The sequence below is a fragment of the Artemia sp. Qi Xiang Cuo genome, chromosome 9 (genome assembly GCF_049724085.1).
Source record: "Artemia sp. Qi Xiang Cuo chromosome 9, ASM4972408v1, whole genome shotgun sequence".
Classification (NCBI taxonomy): Eukaryota; Metazoa; Arthropoda; class Branchiopoda; order Anostraca; family Artemiidae; genus Artemia; species Artemia sp. Qi Xiang Cuo.
The window spans coordinates 4,995,140-5,011,493 of record NC_142802.1 but is presented as its reverse complement, the minus strand read 5'-3'; the positions used below and the strand labels follow the sequence as shown (position 1 = coordinate 5,011,493).

Here is a 16,354-nt window from a genome sequence, read left to right as displayed (position 1 = left end):
GCAACAATCTGTTTACGAAAGAGAGCTAGAGAATTAGAAACAGGAATACCAAGCCACCGAAAGGAAGAGACAGAAAGTACAGAAAATTCATTACATACCAGAGGAGTAGACGAAGACATATTATAAGATTAGAATTCACACTTTTCAAGATTCAAAGATAGACCAATATTTAGGAAAGACTGAGAAACTATGGAAACCATCATAGAAAGAGCAGACTTAGTACGACTAATCAACAGAATGTCATCAGCATAGGCAATGTAAGAAACATCAGTAGAACCAGAAAAATAAGTGCCTGAGATCTTATCCAGAACAGTAGAAATACAAATTTTTAACAGGGTTGGTGATAAAACACCTCCCTGCCTAACACCACGAAGCACTTTAATAGTTGTTTCTGGAGAAGATTTCAAGCGGAGGTAAGAATTAGAATACCAAAACCGTAGAAGGTAAATAACCGAAAAACCCTTAGAAGAATTAGAAAGTAGAATAGAAGAAAGGACATGATGAGCATGTTGGCACCCCACACCAGGTTTGAAACCAAGTTGATTTTCACCAAAGAAAGAAATATTTCAAGTTAAATTAGGTAAAAGAATATACTCGAAGACCTTGCTAATATTGGAAGAAACAGATACTGGAGGATAAGAAGAGCAATCTGTAGGCGGTTTACCTCTTTTTAAAATTGAAGTCACGCTGCCTGACCAAAAGCTTTCCAGGACGACAGAAAGTGCCTAGCACATCTGAAACAAAAGTGCAAGATGTGACACAAGTTTAGCACACGGAGGAGTTAGATGCATTTTAGAGATACAATCAGCATCAATAGATTTCGACTTAAGATGATTCAAAGCATTCAAAACTTCACAACACGATATAGGCAAAACAAAACGCTGACTTAGAAATCTAGGGACAATTTTAACAAACGCTTCACCAAACTTTCTATGAACAGAATAATTCAAAACGGAGAAAATCTTCGAATAATATGCATGCCAAGAACTTGGTGGAATATCAGTACTACTTACATCAGAATCGTCAGTTTTACTTGAATTAACTACTTTCCTCCAATCTTTAGGCGAAGATGGAAAATCAAGCCCTCGGTATCGGACACTTTTTGGATACTTCTTAAATTCTAATTTAGTTTTCTGTTTAATAAGAAAAACATTACCGGACCTAGGCCGACCACAATCTGTCCAAATTTTTAGCCAAAATTTAGCTTTATTTTTACAGGCCTTAAGGTTAGGGTCAAGTGACCAAAGAGGCCTTTGAGTATTCTTTCGGATTCGCTTTACTGGGACAGAAATTTTTTCAGCTTCTTTCATAGCAGAGAGGATAGAATGATAATATTGGTCTATTTCATATTTAGCATAAATAAAATTCTGACTACACTACAAAAGCTGAGAAGGAACATAAATCGTACTTAGAAGTGAAGCCAAAGTTATAAGATAAACAGAAAAATTCGCATCATTCCAATCAGGCTTATAAAACAATTTAGAACGTACACCATGACTCTTAGACATACTCCCAGAACAAACAAAAGACTTTGATAAACAAAAGGACAGCGGAAGGTGATCAAGATCATTCTCGTCAAAATGAACCGTAACTGGCGAGCAGACAAGAGCTGCAGGACAAATAACGTGATCAATGTCTGATTTACTACCTGAATGGTGAATATACGTATAATCATGGGACTTCCGAACAATTTTATAAGCCGGGAGAGAATCAAAAAGCTGACTATTCCTTACATTATCAGAAACCAGATCGGTATTAAAATCACCAGCAATATCAAAATGCAACTCGTTATCCGATATCTTTTGAATTAAAGTTCTAAGACCATTACAAGCACAAGAGAAATTCTGAAGTGAACGAATGGAACGATCATTACATGGCAGATACACATTAATTAATACAACATTACCAAGACCCACCGCAAGAAAAGTGTCATCTGATTGGAAAAGCACAGGACTCGCACCAGAAATATTTTTCTTAAAAACACATGCTAAGCCACCAGAAAGGCGGTCACGCGTAATTTTAGCTGGACGCACAAAACAACGTGTTCACTGCTTCGTCTCAGAAAATTTTCGCTAAAGGTAATCAGTAAATGTTCTTGGAGACAAACAACATTGTAATTAACATACAGATCATCAATAAAAAAGTCCTTGCCTCTCGTTCCATTAATAAACGAAACTCAGAGAAGAGAGAAAGTAACAAAATGAAAAATAAAATAAAAAAGGGTGAAAAAACGAGGATTTTGTCAGCCAGCGAACCATGAAGAAGACAAAATATAAGCAAATATTTTGACAAGGACCTCCGCCAAGTCGTCCTCAGTGCTAAACAAAAACAAAAAAGAGAATAAAAAAAAAAACGAGAATCTAACCTTTCGAAGTTTCCTGTACAAAGACAGAAAAGACACTGAATAAAAAACCAGGCAGGAATCAAAGAAAATAAAATTTACCAAGATGATTGTGTAAGGATCTTTCGTCTTGCATTAATTTTGGCTGGTCTACAATTTCGGTTTTCATTAGATATGCAAATAGGTTCTTTTAAGTTTTTTCGGGTGAAAATATTGATTGAGTCCTTCAAGATTAAACTGTCGTAAATTGGGCTTAATGAAATGTCTCCAGTATCTCTATTTATTGCTAAATTTTGGTTCATATATTTTTTTATCTCAATTACCTCCTTAAAAGTTTGTGGTACAGCATTAACAGTTGATATTAAAGTTGCCTCGTCAAACAGAACTAGATGGGTCGGGTTTACGAAAATATGCGAAGCCAATGCCGAATCAAAGTTGTCATTGTTATTTTTTAATCTCAGGGACTTGTCTATTGAAATTTTGTGCTCATGCAGACGTTCACCTAGTTGTTGATGGGTTCTACCAATGTAAAATTTTCCACAAGAACACGGGATTCTGTAGACACCACTACCCAGTACAGGGTCTGTTTTATCCTTTCCTGAGTTAAAAAAATGTTCAACCTTTTGTTCGGTTCTGAAAGAAACAGAGAGATTATGTTTATTTAAAATTTTTCTAAGTTTATCGCCAAGTTTCGGGATGTATGGTCAAACGAGGAAAGTTTTTTTCTCAATTGCCGGTGTAACTGAATCAAGGGGGACAAGCTCCCTATTTTGTTCTTTTATCTTTTTTAATCGTCTATCTATTATATTTTCAATGAGTTTGATTGGGTAACCATTGCAAAAAAGAATATCCTTGACGTAATTTAGTTCAGAATTTATATGATTACGGGAACAAATTTTTAAAACTCTGTCGACTAAAGAGATTATTACCCCTCTTTTTACAGAAGGAGGGTGATGGGAAGAGAAATGTAGATATCGATCATTATGAGTCTGCTTTCTATATATAGAAAATTCAAGACCAGGATTAGTTTTTATAATCAAAACATCTAAGAAAGGCAGCTTACCTGAATCTTCGAGCTCCACTGTGAAATGGAGATTCAAATCAAAAGAATTCAAATGTGCCAAAAAATTTCTTAGAGAGTCTTGTCCATGTTCCCAAACAGAAACGATATCATCAACAAAACGAAATCAGATGGAGTGTTTTAAGTGGAAACTATTCAAAGCAGACTGTTCTATGAAATCCATGTAAAAGTTTGCAAAATAAGGAGACAAGACAGTGCCCATGGATAAGCCCATTATTTGAAGAAAAAATTTGTTTCGGAATTTAAAATACGAGGAGTACTTGTTGCAAAGACGGACAAGGGTCATTATTGTATCAATTTCCAAAGTTTTGTAATCCGACTAAGCTGAATTGTCCTCGAATTTTCTTTGTAAAGCCTTCTCACAATTATGGACATCGCATGAAGTGCACATAAAAACTGCATCAAACCTAGATAAAACGGTATTTTCTGTTGTACTTTGATTTTTTAACTTTTCAACAAGATGTATGGAATTTTTAATATAGGATCTCTGTGTGCTTAAAAGAGGCTTAAAAATGGTGGCTAAGAAACTTCCTATACCCGTAGCCGGAGAACTATAACATGCTACAATTGGACGTAACGGAATATCTTTCTTATGGATTTTAGGCAGACCATAAAACTTAGGGGCTGAACAACCTTTGGGATAAAATTTTCTGTACATTTGAGGGGTTATTAGTCTAGTATCTTTTAAAACTCCTAGTTACGGTCTCAACGTATGTGTTTATTTGTCCGTGTGATCAAAATTTATTTCTTTGTAAATATTTTTATCCATTAAAAGGGTGTTAATTTTCAATTAATAATCTGCAGACTTCATAATTAAAACTGTGTTGAACTTGTCCGATTTCTTAATTACTGTGTGTTGGTCTTTTTTTTAATTTCGGAGGATTTCAATTTCTTCATGTGATTGAGTTGAAAGTGACAAAGATGGCCTATAATCAAGAATACTCTTTACAATTTCACCTCTGAGTAGGTCTGGATTTTCGACTTCACCATGAGAGCTAAAAATAGCAGACTCCACGCCCGTAATAATTTCTGATGTATTTACGTGTGTTTGAGCCATTGCAAATTTTGGTCCTTTTGAAAGAATACTTAGTTCCTTGGATGTGAATACCTTAGAGGATAAATTTTCCAAAGGAGGACCAGGACAAACTCTAGGAAGGAAAATTCGTGTTTGTTGAAACTGTTGAAACTCCAGTTTTGAGAATTTTTCCGATAAACGAGCTGTTGCTAAAATGAATATGTGTCTGAAAGACCTATGTGAGATTTGTAAAATCTGGTGAAAATCATGAGGGGACAAAATCTGATATAATAAGGATTTTAAATTAAGTATTTTATTACTAAGGAGGTATCTTCTGGATCTAAGGTCTTTTAAAATATGTGTTAAAGTTTTGAAACCCATTATCTGAATAAATGGGCCTTCAGAAAGTGTGCCTAAATGTAGGTTGAAACGTAAAGTAGGTGGAAGAATTCGATGTCTTTTACAAGTTTCTAAAAAATTAAACTGACAAATAATATTTGCATGTTTCTTAACACAATTTAAAAAATCTAAAACAATATTGGTCCATTGCTCCCCGTAAGCTTGACGCAAATACATTCTTATACCATACTGGCTATACATGACAAACGAAACTCAGAGAAGAGAGTAAATAACAAAATGAAAAATAAAATAAAAAAAGGTTAAAAAACGAAGATTTTGTCAGCCAGTGAACCATGAAGAAGACAAAATATAAGCAAATATTTTGACAAGGACCTCCGCCAAGTCGTCCTCAGTGCTAAACAAAAACAAAAAAGAGAAGAAAAAAAACAAAAAACGAGATTCTAACCTTTCGAAGTTTCCTGTACAAAGACAGAATAGACACTGAATAAAAAACCAGGCAGGAATCAATGAAAATGAAATTTACCAAGATGATTGTGTAAGGATCTTTCGTCTTGCATTAATTTTGGCTGGTATACAATTTCGGTTTTCATTAGATATGCAAATAGGTTCTTTTAAGTTTTTTCGGGTGAAAATATTGATTGAGTCCTTCAAGATTAAACTGTCGTAAATTGGGCTTAATGAAATATCTCCAGTATCTCTATTTATTGCTAAATTTTGGTTTATATATTTTTTTATCTCAATTACCTCTTTAAAAGTTTGTGGTACGCCATTAACAGTTGATATTAAAGTTGCCTCGTCAAACAGAACTAGATGGGTCGGGTTTACGAAAATATGCGAAGCCAGTGCCGAATCAAAGTTGTCATTGTTATTTTTTAATCTCAGGGACTTGTCTATTGAAATTTTGTGCTCATGCAAACGTTCACCTAGTTGTTGATGGGTTCTACCAATGTTAAAAAAAATCAAAAAGTTAAAAAATCAAAATACAACATAACATAACTTTTTATATAGTTTCGATGCATTTTCTATGTACACTTCATGAGATGTTCATAAATGCGAGCAGTCCTTAAAAAGAAAATTCGAGTAAAATTCATCTTTGTCATATTACGAAATTTTGGAACTTGATAAAATAATGACCCATGTCAGTCTTTGCAACAAGTACTCCTGGTATTTTAAATTCCAAAACAATTTTTTTCTTCAAATAATGGGCTTATCCATGGGCACTGTCTTGTCTCCTTATTTTGCAAACTTTTACATGGATTTCATAGAACAGTCTGCTTTGAATAGTTTCCACTTAAAACACTCCATCTGGTTTCGTTTTGTTGATGATATCGTTTCTGTTTGGGAACATGGACAAGACTCTCTAAGAGATTTTTTTGGCACATTTGAATTCTTTTGATTCGAATCTCCAGTTCACAATGGAGCTCGAAGATTCAGGTAAGCTGCCTTTCTTAGATGTTTTGATTATAAAAACTAATCCTGGTCTTGAATTTTCTATATATAGAAAGCCGACTCATAATGATGGATATCTACATTTCTCGTCCCACCACCCTCCTTCTGTAAAAAGAGGGGTAATAATCTCTTTAGTCGACAGAGTTTTAAAAATTTGTTCCCGTAATAATATAAATTCTAAACTAAATTATGTCAAGGATATTCTTTTCTGCAATGGTTACCCAATCAAACTCATTGAAAATATAATAGATAGACGATTAAAAAAGATAAAAGAACAAAATAGGGAGCTTGTTCCCCTAGATTCAGTTACACCGGCAATTGAGAAAAAACTTTCATCGTTTTACCATACATCCCGAAACTTGGCAATAGACTTAGAAAATTTTTAAATAAACATAATCTCTCTGTTTCTTTCAGAACCAAACAAAAGGTTGAACATTTTTTTAACTCAGGAAATGATAAAACAGAACCTTTACTGGGTAGCGGTGTCTACAGAATCCCGTGTTCTTGTGGAAAATTTTACATTGGTAGAACCCATCAACAACTAGGTGAACGTCTGCATGAGCACAAAATTTCAATAGACAAGTCCCTGAGATTAAAAAATAACAATGACAACTTTGATTCGGCATTGGCTTCGCATATTTTCGTAAACCCGACCCATCTAGTTTTGTTTGACGAGGCAACTTTAATATCAACTGTTAATGGCGTACCACAAACTTTTAATGAGGTAATTGAGATAAAAAAATATATGAACCAAAATTTAGAAATAAATAGAGATACTGGAGATATTTCATTAATCCCAATTTACGACAGTTTAATCTTGAAGGACTCAATCAATATTTTCACCCGAAAAAACTTAAAAGAACCTATTTGCATATCTAATGAAAACCGAAATTGTAGACCAGCCAAAATTAATGCAAGACGAAAGATCCTTACACAATCATCTTGGTAAATTTCATTTTCTTTGATTCCTGCCTGGTTTTTTATTCAGTGTCTATTCTGTCTTTGTACAGGAAACTTCGAAAGGTTAGAATCTCGTTTTTTTTTTCTTCTCTTTTTGTTTTTGTTTAGCACTGAGGACGACTTGGCGGAGGTCCTTGTCAAAATATTTGCTTATATTTTGTCTTCTTCATGGTTCGCTGGCTGAAAAAATCTTCGTTTTTTCACCCTTTTTTATTTTATTTTTCATTTTGTTACTTTCTCTCTTCTCTGAGTTTCGTTTGTCATGTATAGCCAGTGTGGTCTAAGAATGTATTTGCGTTCCATTAATATTAAATGAGACTATACTTATGTCCGGATTCATTTCTGAGAATAGACCTTATCAGTAATCTTCTTAATCACAGGGCATCGTAGGCTGTAAGAAGGATGAGATCCTCCACAATTGGCAAATTTCGGAGATTCCGTATAACGATCACTGTTCGTAGATAAATGAGGTCCAGCACAACGAGCGCACTTGGGAGCGCTACTAGTACATGCACTTTCCAAGTGTCCAGGGGAACGACACTTGAAGCAACACTTTGGCAATTGCTTGAACTCATAAACACGGAAGTTTTCATACCCAGTCTTCACACCATTTCGCAGAAATGATCCTTTAGTAATCGCGTCTGCAAATTCAAGCTTAACCGATTTGCTTGTTCCAAATCGACTAGACCCGATTATACCAAACTGGTTCCGTGGCATTTCAAGGTCAAAATCAGACGGGACTTCTCGAATAACACCAATGTAAGAAGCTTGCGTCGACATAAGAGGAAGAAAAATTGTGGATAACCATTGTCCCAGTCTGGAAGCTGGCAAACTATAAGAGGCCATAATTGGGCGCAGAGGAACTCCATCTTTGTGAATTTTTGGGAGACCATAGAATTTAGGAGCGGAGTACCCTTTAGGGTAAAACATTTTGTACATTTGTGGAGTAACGAATCTCTCTTTTTGTAAAATTCCCAGCTCTTTTCGTGCTTCACGGGTGAGCTTGTCAGTGGGGTCTGACTCTATAGGTTTATAAGTGTGAGTGTCGGATAGAATATCCGTAACTTTTTTGTTATATGAGATTTTATCAAGGATAACAATTTTATTCCCTTTGTCAGTCCTGGTGATAATGATGTCTGGGTCTTTTGTTAAATTGTTCAGATTTTGTGTTTCCCAAGTTTTTGAATTAGAGGAATAAGGAGTGAAGTCAAGAAGATTCTTAACAACCTCCCCTCGAATTAAGTCTGGGTTTTCCACAATACTTCTTGAGCCAAATATACCCGTCTCCACACTGGAAACTATCTCTGAGAAATTTACTCGTGGATGAGGCAAACAAAATTTCGGTCCCTTAATGGATTTCTTCCGGTGTAAGAACTTTCGAAGATAGGTTCTCAATGGCCGGGCCAGGACAGAATCTAGGAAGAAAACGTCTGGAATTTTGAAATTTTTCGTATTGTAATTTTACAAACTTTTCTGATAAACGAGTTCTAGCCATGAAAAAATTGTGGCGGAAAGACCTTTGAGCTATTTCAGAAATCTGTTGAAAATCTGGTGAGAGAGGTTACGCTGTAAAAAATGTCGAACTTTAGCGATCATGTTACTAAGGAAAAAACGTCGGTTTTTTGGTCTTTTAAAATGTGGTTCAATGATTGAAAACCAACCCTATCATTAAATTTCAGTTCCGATTGCCCTATCACTAAATTTCAGTTCCGATTGCGTGCCTAGATTTAATCGAAAATGAAGTGACTTTGGAAGAATTCTATGAAACCTTGCAGGCTAATTAAGTTAGCGTGTTTTTTGGAAAAATCAAAATAACTAGGAACAGACTTGGTCGTATGCTCCCCGTAAGCTTGTCGTAAATAATTTCTGAGACCACACTGGCTAATCATGATAAAACGAAAAAATAGTAAAAAAGAGAAAAACGAGGAATATACAAGTCAGTGAAAAATATGGACTAAAATACAAATATTTTGGTCAAGACCTCTCCTTGACTGTCCTCAGTGCAAGATAATAACATAAAAATTACTAATAAAAATCCAAGGATACTATAAAAAAATTCAAACCTTAAACAAAGCACAACTAAAATTTGAAGACCCTTTCCATGTAACGGTGAAAGGGTAACTGAAATTTTTGAAATTTTGAAAGGTTTGAAATATTTTATAGTATCCTTGGATCTTTATTAGTAATTTTTATGTTATTATCTTGTACTAAGGACGGTCAAGCAGAGGTCTTGACCTAAATATTTGCATTTTAGTCCATATTTTTCACTGGCTTGTATAATCCTCGTTTTTCTCTTTTTTACTTTTTTTTTCGTTTTATCAATTAATGTAATACATAAAAAACACCTTATATGTGGGGAACTTGTATAGCTCAAAGCCCTTGCGCTGGGGGCTGTTGGGGTTTCTCAAACCCAGAGGCATAGTTATTTCACCTTTGAAATATTTTGAACGAATTGGCTATCTCAAAATTTTGATCAGTTATATTTGGAGAAAAAGGCCAGGGGGAGCTGATTGAGCTTCGACAACTTTTGAATCTAAAAAAGGGCACTAGAACTTCTAATGTCCAATCAAATGAGCCCCCTACAAAGTTTATACGACCCACCTGCCTATGAAGTGCCTCTGGGGAAAAGAACGTAATGCACTTGAGTCGTATGTCCTTTTACCATAGGCAACATAGAGCGTTGCCTACTGATTTCTTTTTTTCAAGAGGAAGCAGTCTGCATACAAAAAAATTATTAGCACTTTTGAGGTCTTTGTTTTTATAAGGAACAAAATCATAAAAAAAGTTTCAATGCTCCTCACTACAGCTTAAAAAACTTCAATGACCCAACTAAAAGCGGCTAAATTTTGCCCTCTAGCACTCTTAGCAACTTAAACCACTGTATAGTTTAGCAATATTTGAAAGTCAGTATCCAGCTTATAGTAAATTGCCGTAGCATCGTACCATTGTCAAAAATTCAGTCGGGTTATCTATGCCAATTCCTCCTTAAAACAAATTTAAGTCGCAGCCCAAAGTGTTTGTAATCGTTTCCTGAATGCAATCGCGTCAGAAATGCGATTATTTACAACTAAAAAGAAACAGATGACAAAACTTATAAAGAAAATGCAAACCTTTGTCAAAGTTATCCATAAAGTAGTTTGGGCCAGTATACTTATTTATTGGTTCAATTAACCCGATCATATTCTCAGACTCTAGAAGATCTGCTGCGTAGATTAAATTCTGTACGTATGTTTCTTCCATGACAGAATCAGAAACCCCATCTACTTTTTTCCCCGACATAATGTGAATCCTGTAATTAAATGATAAAAATTCATCCATTGTATGTTATACCAGAAATAGTGGATCACTGGTGAGTTAATTTAATAAAAACAAGTATTTTCAAATGAAAGCAAAAAGCCCAATTAAAGCATAAACTGAGTAGGAGCTATTCAAAAAATGATGGTGCTTTTCCCTCCTAAACCCTTTACTCTTTAATCTATAGCTTTACAGTGATTAAGAAATTTTTTTGTTCCAACTAAATACTTCTACTGTTTGGTAGTTCTGTTTCTACAAACAGGAGTTTTGCCATGACCCTCTATCCAAACCGGAAACCTGTTAAGGTCTGTTGCTTCATTTTCGTTTCAAGAAAACTATATATAATTTGAACAGTGAACTCTAATTCTATTTAAACATTAGTAGAAAGGCCTCATGAGCCCCCGTACGTACATAATTTATGCATGTTTTTATGGTTTTTGTCACTGAGAATGAAAAAACAGGATTTTTCTGACTTTGATGTATTTTCATGGTCGATTTATTTGTTGTTTCCAAGTGTATTGTCTCCTGGGCGAAGTTTGCACATGCGCATTAACGGTGGGGAAGAGATATATTGATCTAGGACAAGAGTGGGGAAAGGGATTTCCGAGAAATAAATTGCGTAATCGACTAGGACAAATGGATTTCTGCCTAACCACCACTGCTGTCATCTACAATTTAGTCCAACGCTGACAGTAAATAATTTATGCATGTTTTTATGGTTTTTGTCACTGAGAATGAAAAAAACAGGATTTTTCTCACTTTGATGTACTTTCATGGTCGATTTATTTGTTGTTGTTCGTCCAGGTGTAATGACACTGGGGGTGATTTACATAATCGCTAGGGGGAACATATTGATCTAGGACTCGAGGGGAAAGTGAATTTCCGAGAACTTGATTTACATAATTGATGGTGGAATGTTTTGATCCAGGACTCGACTAGGACAAGTGAATTTCAGAGAAATTGATTTACATAATCGGTGGGGAGAATGTTTTGATGTGATAAAGGGAAAAAGGATCACGTGTCTCCTTCTAAGCCAATCAGGGAGTCGGTTACATCTCCTTCCAAGCTAATCAGAGAGTCGGTTACATATGGTTTCCTATTACATTACAATTCGCCCTTGCGATTTCATATATAATGGACATGCGTTGTGATTAAACATTCAGAAAGTTCCAAGACACAATGGATAGAGCATTTGAAATTATTGATGAGCTAGAAGCCTTGGCTACAAGATTTACAATGTGAGTTCTGTTTAGTAAATTTTCATACTTTATTTTCAAATAAAATCAGTTTACTAAGTAACCTAACCTCCAGTAAATTCAAATTCAGGTAACCCCCCCCCACCACTCCCCCCACAATACAAACTCCTCTATATGATGTTTTTACTCGCTAGAAAGTTTAAAATATTCTTTTTTACCTTGTAAACCTAACCTCCCTCCTCGACATCCCTCTTCTTTTTATGACTTTGGTTCTTCCATTGGAAATAATTCTGTTTTTGATAAATTTATTCTTTCTGTAAGCCTATCTAAAAGTGACAGTCAACTTCCGTCAATTCCTTAGCTATTAATATACCTAACCTTCCATTTAAGCCGCCGCCACTAACTTGACTTAAAAACCTTTCCACAATGATTTAAACAGGTGATAATTAGCTGACACCCCACAATTGCACTTCCTGCTTGTTAATCCTTTAAGTTAGCGACTTAACCAAAAGGTTTCACAGATAAAAAGGATTATTTTTCCCATCGAATTAAAACAGTTTCAAGCAAAAAGAGATTGCGAAAATTAAGCTTGTGGGTTCGCAACCTGTATGGAAGTAGAGAAACGACTTATCTCCAATATTATGGTCTAAAAAATATTTTTTTAGGACATTATGTAAAAGGGGGGAGGGGGCAATGCCTAAATTCTAACAACTTTATTGTAGTGTGAAAACAAAGTGCTTCTTCGCGTGAAAAGTAAGGGGACCGGGATTTCTAAGAAAAAGAATACATAGCTTTATTATGTGTAAATTGAATAGCATTTACGTCTAAGATCGTAAATTTTAAGCCTATAAGCTGCTGGGTTAACAATCTTTTTTTATATTTTAAAGCATATAGACTGGAACATTTGAAAAAAATTTCTAAATGGTAAAAATAGAAACATTGATTTCTATCCTAAGGCTACAAACTAGTGATTGTAACTTTTATTTTTTTCACAAGTTGTGAAATAAAAACGTTTGATTTCTATGCATAGTATATTTCTCGTAAATTTTTACTTTTTGCTTTACTGAAAATGGGGGGGGGGCTTCTTTGCGATAAATGCTTTCTAGACAAAATTATGGTTAGGAGGTTGGGTGAACTAATTTACCTTCTGTAAAAAAAGGGAAAAATTATTTCAATACTAACTTTTTTCTCTTCTTTTTAAGGCAAATTATGAAGAATGCAAGTCCCCTCCACCTAAGAGTGCAAAGGGTAATAATAAAACCTCTGCGAAGGCAACATTATTGCAGTATGGTCGCAATCAAAGGCCCTTCAGACAAGTGTTGCCTGCCCAAGTCCAAACTGTCACTGCCCATACAGCAGAACTCCCAGGCCACTCTGCAAAAGAACGTAACGCTACCGGGCTGTTCGTCTTCCATCATGCGTTTCCTGACCCTTCAAAACCTGCCCCACCAACAAAAGCTCTGGAGGTTGCCCTCCAGCCTGCTTTGCCAGAGCCTTCAGGCACTCAACTACAGCCGAAATATAAAAATGTAAGCATTTTTTACCTGGTTATAGAAATATCTATTTATTTCTTTCAATGTTTTTTTAGTCTTTTCTTTTCACTATTTTTCAACACTGTAAAAGTGTGTGTCAGAGATATTAAAAATGTTATTTTCTCTATAATCCCCAACCCCTTATTTTAAATTTCTCTGCCCCCCCCTCCCTCAGAGATATCTAAATATAATGTTTTTTTGCTTGTCAAAGAAACCGCTCTTCTTTTAATCTTTCCTATTTTCTCTGCCTACTGTAGGCATCTTCGCTATTTTTCAACCTCATAATAATATTTTTCTTTAATTTCTAGTTTACTGTTATCTTACCATTTGAAACTCTTAATCCTATTTTTCGCTAGAATATTATAGTTTTAACGGGCCTTACAACAATCAATTCATTTCATCACAGTAAAAGCGTGTCAGAGATATTAAAATACATTGTTACCCCTTTGAATCAGGTCAATTATTGTAATCTTTATGTTATAAAATCCTTTTATTTAAACACAGTTCTCTATCGGAAAGAGTTAGGCTATCAAGTAAAGACAGTGGTTTTTTAAAAGCAGATAAAGTTTTAATATGAATTCTTTTTTGAGGAGTTGTTTGAACAAAATCAGCACCTTCTATGTCATCTTTTAGATTGTATTAAGTTGTAACTTTCAGAATATATATATATAGTATGGAACTAAATGCTATAGCTAAGCGTGTTTTTAAATAATAATCCAATTTTTAAAAAATAGGAATGATTTAGACACTTTGAAAATAAGCTATTTTTCTTTTATAGATTACATTGGTTCCAAATGCTCTGACCTCCTCACCAACTGAAGAAAGAAGTACTGAACTCATTCAAGGGGCAATGGAATTTAATGCAATTTATGACAATGAATCACCAACTATCAATGAATTGCATGGTATCGTTAATTCACTTGAAATACCGTTTAATACTAATGAAATTTTGGCTGATTATTTTAATGTTGATAATAGCACAGTTGAGCAGGGGGACTTACCGTTGCTAAGTCCAAACACCTTACAGCTTTTAGAGGATTTTACCCGGAAATTAACAGGGAACCCTCCCCCCACTGATAACATACTTCCACTTCAAACAACTGAAGTCGATTCCCATAGCCCTATTATTGATCAATGTGGGGGAGGGGGTGGTGATAATAATATACAAGAGGAGGAGGGGGAGGAGGAGGGGGGTAATATCTATTTGACACCATTCCCTGAGTTTCAACTATCAAATACAATTTTAAATACGATAGATTTTATTTTAAGAGGGGGGGAGGTGGGGTGTGGCCAAGGGCAACAGTTTTAAAATATAATCCTGATTAGTAGGTTGTCGAGGTGTCCCGCGAATGATGTTTCAAGTACGCTTTCCTCATATCAGCATTTCAGCCTCTAGCAGTTGACGCTACCAAGACGAATTTCGATCACTGGGATGTACATGGGAAGGAGGGGTCCGATTTTCCCATTGTAGATTTCACTTGTTTAGAGGGGGGATACCCAGTACCGCTTAGGTATATTGATATTTTTGAAAGAGCCAATGCCCATTTAAATATCGGCGTTACTGTGGTTCAGTATGAAACTGAATTTGAAGATGGGGTTCGTTCTAAAAAGAAGGGGGTGGTGTTCCGAGTAAGGGGTCCGTCGATTAAGCTGGTTAAACACTGTGCTTGGTTGTTGTACACACCACCTAGTGACCCAAATTCAATTGGCCATTTCAACCCAATTACAGACATTAGTAGAGTTCTGGGGGAGGGTAAGACTAGGGGGACACGTTTCTACTGTCCGACATGCCTGTCTCGATTTTGGACAGAATTAAAGTTGCAAAATCATATGAAGCAATGTAGACGATATGGCTACCAGTCAGTGGAAACGGTTTCAGGGGATAGGGCCATTTTACGTTTTAAAAAACTTTCAAAACACCCTCCTCCAGAGCAATAAAATCTGGGTGGATTGTGAAGCGAAGCTATTGGAAGTGAACGATCCTCGATTTCCAAACTGAATCAAAGAACATTAAGCTATTGCAGTCTCCTACGCCCACGTGCAAATATACAGTTCTAACAGTATGCAGTTGTTAGAAATAGTTGAAACGTTGGATTTGGGAGAGTGTATGGTCAAGGCGCTGACTAAATTAATTGGCACATCTAATGGTGCTATTTCTCGTTTGAGAAATAACCCATTACCCAATAATTTTGTCTGCAGAGGATCGTCTCGCGATTAAAAATCAAAAAATATGTTGGGTTTGTAAGAGGGAGTTTGAAGAGGGGGATAAAGGGAAAGGGAAAAGAGGGGGGAAGGGGAAATTCAGAGACCACAATCACTTGTGGCAGGAAATATCCTCTTGGGGTAGTAATTTTAGAGGGGTAGCGCATCAATCGTGTAACTTAAACGTTATACAGCAGTTTTTTATTCCAGTTTTTATTCATAATTCAAATTATGATTTAAAATTTATTTTACCGGCACTGGCACGTATGCATAGGGAGGGAGGGAGAGTAGATAGTCCATGGGAAAATAAATTATTTACCTATAACATCATTCCCAAATCGGCTGAGAAGTTGGTGCTTCTCGAGCTGAAATGGCAGGTAGTAAATAATGGGTATTAGTGCTGGAATAAAATCAGGTTTTTAGATTCTTTTAGTTTTTTCCCAAGGCGTTAAGTCAATTGATTCAAGTGCAGAAAAGTGACAATTTTGATAGTTTTCCTTTGCTTAAACAGCACTTTCCAGACAGTGAAATGTATGACCTATTGACCTGTAAAGGTGTTTATGCATACGACTATTACTGTTCTGGCGCTTGCTTAAGCGAAGTGAAACTACCTCCAATTGAAGCTTTCTATAATTCACTCACCAACAGTGAATGCAGAGCCGAGGAACATGAATTTGCCAAGAAGGTGTGGTCTAAGGGGAATTGTAAAAATGGGTGGGATTATTGTAGACTGTACTTGGCCAGTGACGTTTTAACTTTGTTAGACATAGTCAGCACAGACCTAATCTATTCAGAGTTCGGACTAGATATAGGCTATTATTTTTCCACACCAGAGTTGGTGATGGACTTGATTTTAAAAATTAGTAGGGAGGAAATAGGCTTAATAACTGCTGTGGATCAACACCTTTTTGTAGAAAGATCAAT

The 16,354-nt window shown here is 35.6% G+C and overlaps 1 protein-coding gene across 2 annotated transcripts in view; it reads right to left on the bottom strand.

The window, feature by feature from the left end:
• LOC148948258 (putative hydroxypyruvate isomerase) overlaps positions 1-16,354 on the bottom strand; it is a 92,414-nt gene that overhangs the window by 23,753 nt on the left and 52,307 nt on the right. For both annotated transcript variants that reach the window (XM_089093845.1, XM_089093844.1), the window contains exon 3: positions 10,317-10,495. In XM_089093845.1, the coding sequence (XP_088949971.1) occupies positions 10,317-10,495 (179 nt within the window). The remainder of the gene's footprint in view (positions 1-10,316; positions 10,496-16,354) is intronic.